The 7347-nt window shown below is 48.4% G+C and overlaps 1 protein-coding gene across 1 annotated transcript; it reads left to right on the top strand.

Moving 5' to 3' along the window:
• The first annotated feature begins 789 nt into the window (after window positions 1-789).
• On the top strand, window positions 790-5128 carry CHAC1 (ChaC glutathione specific gamma-glutamylcyclotransferase 1). The gene is made up of 3 exons (XM_073348741.2): window positions 790-1213; window positions 1726-1761; window positions 2683-5128. Exons 1-3 carry the CDS (start codon window positions 1010-1012, stop codon window positions 3085-3087), a joined length of 645 nt encoding a protein of 214 aa, XP_073204842.1. The 5' UTR covers window positions 790-1009; the 3' UTR covers window positions 3088-5128.
• The last annotated feature ends 2219 nt before the right edge of the window (window positions 5129-7347 follow it).

Raw genomic sequence — 7347 nt, 5'->3', positions numbered from 1 at the left:
CTTGAGTTGGAGATGACAAAAGTAGGCTTCCAGATCACCACAGAACTGCATCATGTTCGTGGGAGTGGTGGGGCAGACAGAGAGTCCCTGAGATAGGACAGGCTTTTCCATCGGGCTAAGTGTGTGGTTGGCTAGATTAACAATATTGTTAGGTGAGTTGAGGGTACCACTGTTGTAGCCCCCTGTGGCATGTAGGAGTTTGAGATAGTTTATTGTCCTTTTTCCGCAGATGCCCATGAAAGCTTATGCCCAAATAAATCTGTTAGTCTTTAAGGTGCCATAGGACTCCTTACTCGTTAGCTACTTACATCCCCCCCATCAGGGTCACCTCACTATTTAGCTTAGGCTGTGGCCTAGGGAAGCACGATTGTGCCCATTTCAGAGAGTGAGGGACAGAGAGAGGCACTGAACTCGACTGTGGGGCTTGGCTCGGTCCAGGCTCTCAGCGTTCCACGAGACGTCCTTTTTCCTACTGACCCACATCTCTGCCGCCCCGCCCAGCCCCTGGCCATGCCCTGGCCACCTGATGCAATCAGCCGCCGGCTTTGCTCTTCGCACGGCCCGCCGAAAGATCCCCGGTCAGTTGCATCATCCCGGATTGATACAGGAGTCAGCATTCGACCAATCAGCGAGCGAGCTCTGCCGGGACTGACGGCCCTTCCTCCCAATCACAGTTCCGCATGGAGGCAACGGACTGGAGCCGGGGCCGCTGATTGGAGGCGGCGACAAGGAGCCCCTTTCTCGCGCCCGTCACGGACAGGTGGGCGGAGCTTGCCGGCGGGCTGGGGTTTAAAGCGCTGGGGCGGCCGGCGTTCAGCTCAGTGCCCGGCCGCCCGGTCCCGCTGACTGAGGCAGCTGCCGGGGAGAGCCGCCCCCGCCGTGTTCGCGCCCCGCCTCTGCGCTGGGGCTGCCCCCGTGCACCCGCCTCGGGAGCCTGCTGCTGCGCTGCTGCACCCGCCTCGCCGCCAGCGGCCCCGGCCCCCGCCGCCTGGGCTCCTGCAGCGGGGCGATGAAGCGGGACCCGCCGCCCGCCGAGCGCCAGGCGCAGGAGGAGGTTGCTGGGGAGCAGAAAACGCCCCTCTGGATCTTCGGCTACGGCTCCCTGGTGTGGAGACCCGACTTCGAGTTCAGCTCCAGGAAGGTGGGCTTCATCCGCGGCTACAGCCGCCGCTTCTGGCAGGGAGACACCTTCCACCGCGGCAACGAGAAGATGGTAAAGGGGGATCGGGCCCCGGCGGCGGGGGGCGGGGATCGGGCCCCGGGAGGGGAGAAGGGGGGTAACCCTGGTGGTGAATCTCTCTCTCTCCTTGCCCTGGCCATGGAGGTGGCCAATCAAAGCCACCCCTTGGCACCTACCTGCCCTTGGTGCCTGGATGGGATGGGCCACTTACCACTTCCAACAGGGGTAAGTGGCCCTTGATACTGATAAAGGCACCTGCCCAAGCTCTCTCTCCAGGATTCAGCTCCACATCTAATAATCTTGGAAAAAATCTGCTTCCCTCCCACCCTGCTGTGCCTCCTGGCACAACCCATACCCTGTCTGAAGCTGGTGCCATCATTGTGGTGCTGGGTGGCCTGCAGCTGCTGCTGTCTCACGAGCCTGCAGTGTAGTGGTGGTACCTGGAGCTGCGGTGGGTGTCAGCAGGGCTGTATCACCCTAGCCTGCCTGTACTGGTGACTTGGTACTTGATCTGGTTTCTAAAATGATATTTCTCTCCTGTGTAGCCTGGCCGTGTGGTTACCCTCCAGGAGGATTATGATGTAAGTATCTACATCTAGCATTTATTTATTTATACATACATACATACACCTATAGCTGCTACTGTTCAGGTTTATTATATGGCTTTAGGTGGATTACTCCCATAGTAATGACACTAGACTATTTCAGTAGCTAATCAACATCTCCATCATTAACTACATGGCAATGGTAACCCCTTGGCAACTGTATCTGATAATAATGGTATAATAACCCTGGGAAACTGTTTTGTGGGTTAGTATAAATCAATATGATGGCCTTACTGGAGTTCTTATTTTTTTTATTGACACTCCTTTGGGCTGACTGCATTAGTCAGCAAACTCACTGGAAGTGAAGGAATTGCAGACACTACTTTAGACCATTCAGCCAAAGAAGGTTTAGAGTTAAAACTAGAGACCTGACAAATGAAATGAAATGGGATATGATGTGCCAAATTCATCACCCATATACTCACACTCACTTTAGTGCTTTTCACCAGGAATTAATCTGGTCCCTCGTCCTGCAAGATGAAAGTGAACACTAGGTTTACCCCTCCAGAATAAGCTAGTCAGAAGGTAGAGACCCTTTTTGCCCTGTGAAGGAGTACTAGGCTGCTGGGAGTGTTCTGGGGCCAGTTTCTCTTATTTCAATGGCATACAGCAAGGGCTGAATTTTGCACTTTAAGTGACTTTGAAAGACAGAGGTGACTATTCCTTGTTGCCTTCTTGGAGAGCAGAAGAGGGAGACCATCCCTTCCTCCATCCCTTCCTCCATCAGTTGTGTGATCCCTTCTCAGATGCCTGATGGTCTTTTCAGGCCTTGTTCCCATTGTTTAACTAGACAGGGTGACCATGCATCCTGAAACAAAAGGTTTTGTGTTTCGGAAATGCTGGTGCATTTGTTGCAGATACAATGCAGCAGCAAATAATCTTCACTTGTAATTTCAGGCATGCACGTGGGGTGTTGCCTATGAAGTCCGTGGAGAGCAGATTGCTGCATCACTCCAGTACTTGAACATGCGAGAAGCAGTCCTGGGGGGCTATGACACTAAACTAGTGAAGTTCCACCCCCAGGATAAAGAGGCTGACGAACCCATCTTGGCCCTAGTTTACATTGCTACACCCCAGAACCCCACCTACCTTGGCCCAGCGTCTGAAGAGGACATTGCAGCCCAGATCATTGTCTCGAGCGGTCGCTCTGGACACAACATAGAGTATCTGCTGCGACTGGCAGACTTCATGCGCTACTTTTGTCCCAAGGTGGAGGACGAACACTTGTTTTCCATTGAGGAGGCCCTCATTTCCATCCTGCCCTGTCTATGCCAGGCTGAGAATCCCTCAGTGGAAGTGTGAACATCGTGAAGGGTTGAAAGGGGGGACGTCTTCATTTCAAAATGTCAAATGAAGACATGGGGGGAGGAAGGAAAACAAGGACCAAATACATTGGACTGGGGGAGACCTGAGCAAGTAACTGGGGGTGGGGAAACTGCTACAAGCATACTTGAGCTGCCACTCCCCACCTGTAGAAACATGGTGGACATTCCTGGTCTCCTGGCTGGGTGGGAGGATCTTGACTGCTTGGTAAGTTTGCACTGTAAGGTTTGGTTCCGTGGCAGTCAGATGTGAAGAGTGTGGTGTTCAACCCTCTCCTTTCAGAGAGAGGATGCTGGCCTCTTCAGTGTACTTTTATTTTGGACACCAGTTGAGCTGGACTTGACTGCAGTGTTGTTTTCACAGTATAACGGTCACTCTACCTCAGACTGGCAAAGCTACTTATACGGTGGTGGGGACAAGAGCATGCTTGGTATCAAATGAGACCTCCGCTTTCTTCCCTCTCCCACCTCCAGTACAGTGACCTGACTCTTTAAAGTATAATGCCGGGGCTCCTGTGCAATATAAAATTAATTTGCCTCTATAGGTTCTTATGAGCCCTACCTCCTTATATATGTCTCAAAGGGACAGAACCAATGCACTTACTTTTGCAACTTGAAGATGTATGTATTGTAATGTGTAGTAATATATATTTCCTTAAGAGGGGGAACGTCCCTCTGCTGGTGTAGAGGCTCATGCCCTGCAGTGCAGGGTGTGGCACAAAGGCATGAGCCCCTTACCAGACCTTGAGTTTACATGTGGAGAAAAAGCTGTCCTGAGAGTGTTGAGCGGGGAGAAGGAAGCTGATGAAGCACTAAAGCCTAAACTCATCAGCTTCACCTGTCAAGTTCCCTGCTGTTAAATAGTGTATGGGACAGAGCTGCTGCTAGTGCAAGGTCTGGTTGAATCCCTCTCGAGAACGGACTCTTGACAACATGGACTAGTCTTGTTTTTTAAACAGTTTCTCCATGATGGGGGAGAGGAAACGTTTGCCTGACATGTTACTGTGGCTTGTGTCTATGAGGAAGTGAAATTGTATTGTGCCCAGTAATAAAACCAACTGACACTAAAATGAAAAACAAACCTGATGGATTCTTTTAAGCAGCACAGTTTATGCATTTTTTTGTGGGGGTGGATTAAAAGCTAACGGCCCACACCGAGAGAATACCCGGCGCACAAGTGACTCCACTAGTCATTTTCCCTGGTGCAGGGCACTAGAACAAGCAGTTTTCCTCCAGTCCTAGCTCTGGGGTGGAGAAGACTGTACAGCTCCCATCATCACCCTGTTACTGTATCTTATCGATGTCAGAGTGATGAGAAGTTCCCTTTCTGCTGGAGGGCTTTCCTGTTTCACAAGATTCTGACAGGATGTCACATTTTCTTGATCTAAAAGGTCCGCATCCCAATTTTGACCTGTGGCACTTTGTGAGTAGAGAGAGCCTGAGGCCTGTAATACTCACTACATCCCCCAGCTAATGTGACATGCCTGGTACAAACCACCCCAGCTGCCCTTTTTGGGTATCTCAAGAACCAAACTGAAAATAGCTAGGTGAAGTCAGACAGGGGACTGTGCCATTTGTGTGCTATCGGTTTAGCCATTTCCTCCCTCTTTCCCAGAGGCTGCCTCCTCTGCCTACTCACACCTTCCTGCCTTTTTCTGTCATGTTGCTTGTAGGGGAAGCAGTGTGGCCTAGGGGCTAGAAAACTGGACTGGGACTCAGAAGACCCCTATTCTCAGCTCCTCCGCTGACCTGTTGTGTGACCTTGGGCAAGTCATGCCACTCCTCTGTGACTCAGTTTTCCTATCTGAGATAACGATACTTACCTGGTTTGAAAAGTGCCATCTGAGCTAGGCATGATTATACCTAGAACAGCTTCCTTCCTCCATTACCCCTAGACTTTCTTCTTCAAGCCCCCTCCTACTCACTCACTTCTAGTAGATTGCCTCCCACTGCTTAACAATCCTCTCCTATCTACGTTAGGAACAAATTAAACTCTACAAAGTGTTTGTCAAGTCTAAATAATACCACACAAGTCACATGATTTTAATCCCTGCTTGATCCATCCCCCTTTCTCCATCCTCTGATGAGATAAACTCTTCACTGGAGGGAACTTGGTCCTGATTCACTGTTGCCTTACAACAAAACAGTAGCATTTTATACCCACTTTACACTGCTATAACTAACTATATAAGGTTCAGGAAACCAGTTAATCTGCCTCTTCCTCTTCACATATAAATCGCCATACACATCTATGGTACTGTTCCCACAAGGCCAGAGTATGAAGGGGGGAAACAAATTCGGACAGGAAAAGGGTTAAGAGGAGACAAAAGAGATAAAAAAAAATCTGGTTCTTCAACCTTAGACTATCATCTAATTTCCAGCTGACCGCCACCTAAAAGCTGGGAGCTGGTCTATACCAGCAAACTTCATGCCCATCATTCACCATCTGTACAATTCCAACATTGGTAGCAGACATAGAAATGGTCATGTAGGTCAGGCTCATGATTTGTTTGTTTTTACCATGTCACCTGCCCCTAGTTTGGGTTAGAAGACATGGTCGTAAAAGTACCTGAACTGCACCGGTGATGAATTACAGGTATGAAGTTTGCTAGATTAGATGCAGCCTTGAGGGGCTTGGAAAGGGTTTATGTTGCTTTCCATGGGAAATGGAAGGAGGGTTGAAAAACTGGCAGGGAAGAAGGGATGAAGTACTTGTTTCTGGATTGCAGTAGCCTAGTGGTGCAAGAAAGGGAAGGGGTGCAAGAGCACTAGAGATCTGTGGTGGGGGCCTGAGGTTCTTTGTCTGGGTGGAAAGGTTCGGTAGCCTAGTGGTGGGGTGGGTCAGTCTTCCTTGAGAGATATTTAAGCAGCTGGAAAGTGGGTGTATGTTACAATTGAGGCAGTTCTGAGAGTTCACCATAGTATGAATTGTCTCTTTCTGGCATTTGCTCCCAGTGATGGAACTGGCAAACTGTTCATTTTGTAGCTGTATCAGCAGTCCATGTACAGCTGTTCATATCTGGCATACACATGATTCCACTTGTGTTTGCTAGCCTGCCAGCTAGCTGGGGGACAAATTTTGTTGTTGGTTTAATCACTTACAGGTGTTTCACAGGCAGAGAAAAGGTAAAAATGTACCATAGGTATCTATCATGCCAGCCACGCTCAACCACTAGAGATGTGTATTCTGGCTTTTGTGCATACCCTAGAAAGTGGTCCACATACTTTATAATAAACTCAATGTGGTCAACAATGGCTGAACCAAACAGAGCTTTTCCAGCTGTAGCCATGGCACTAGCAGCATTCGGTATATACAGTCGATGGTAGGCACCTCATAATGAGAATAGTATTTTCTGTCACAGTCACGTATTCCATTCCTACTACCTTAAAATAGGAGCCTGACATCTGTACACCAACAACAATAGTAGTAAGACTGACTCACAAACTGCTGCATGAATCAGTCAAAGCAGTACATGTAGAAGCTGTTCCATATTATACTGAGAAGCTCTTAAATACGCAATTACATTCAAACCCATCAATTTTACACAAATCACGTACATTTGCAAGTAAAATAAAAAGACCAGAATAGCACCACCAGCAGCCAACATGTTACAAAATCCCCTCACAAGCCATCCCAGGAACTGATCCAATTTATGAGTGAAAGGATGTAGGTGGTGGTTTGCTTTAACTCACTTCATACTAAATTCCAGTTTCCATCTGCTGACAGGTCAACATCCTGCCTCCCAAAGTTACAGGAAAATTAAGGAATGGACAGGGTTTTAATTTTGGGGTTGTTTTAAGTTTAGTTTTCTATTTTGAGCGATGTGCATTCTCTTGAAATGTGTTGAACTGAGTGCCACTAAATCTGAAACTTTCTCTATAAATCATCTAACATGTTCAGTATGGACAGTAGATATGCACAGTTCCGCACACATCACTCTGCCAATGTGCCTTTAACCTTAACACTGACACACCAAGCTCATTTTCCAAGCTCATTTAATTCTTGGACATCTCAGCAGAGCAGCCAAACAAAGGTGGTGTGGTTTTTATGATGTTCACATTTATCCACTAGGAGCTGCAGTGTTGCAATAGCTAAAAGCCTGTAATTCCAATCTAAGCCCAGTTTCGACACACATACCCCTATCTTTAGTCAAAAACAGAAGAACTCCCCTTTTAGCCTCAAGTTTTGAATGCCTCAAGTCTTATGCCAGAGGAGAATATTCTTGGGAAGTCTGAGGCC

Source organism: Lepidochelys kempii, chromosome 6, assembly GCF_965140285.1.
Source record: "Lepidochelys kempii isolate rLepKem1 chromosome 6, rLepKem1.hap1, whole genome shotgun sequence".
Classification (NCBI taxonomy): Eukaryota; Metazoa; Chordata; order Testudines; family Cheloniidae; genus Lepidochelys; species Lepidochelys kempii.
Note: the sequence above shows the minus strand (reverse complement) of the source record. Positions and strands in the feature narration are given on the sequence as shown.

Excerpts from the sequence above, each read along its gene's own strand:
- CHAC1 (XM_073348741.2), top strand. The coding sequence starts at position 1,010 with ATGAAGCGGGACCCGCCGCCCGCCGAGCGCCAGGCGCAGGAGGAGGTT. Across the intron at positions 1,214-1,725 it reads ACCGCGGCAACGAGAAGATG|CCTGGCCGTGTGGTTACCCT; the intron begins GTAAAGGGGGAT and ends TCTCCTGTGTAG. Across the intron at positions 1,762-2,682 it reads CCCTCCAGGAGGATTATGAT|GCATGCACGTGGGGTGTTGC; the intron begins GTAAGTATCTAC and ends TTGTAATTTCAG.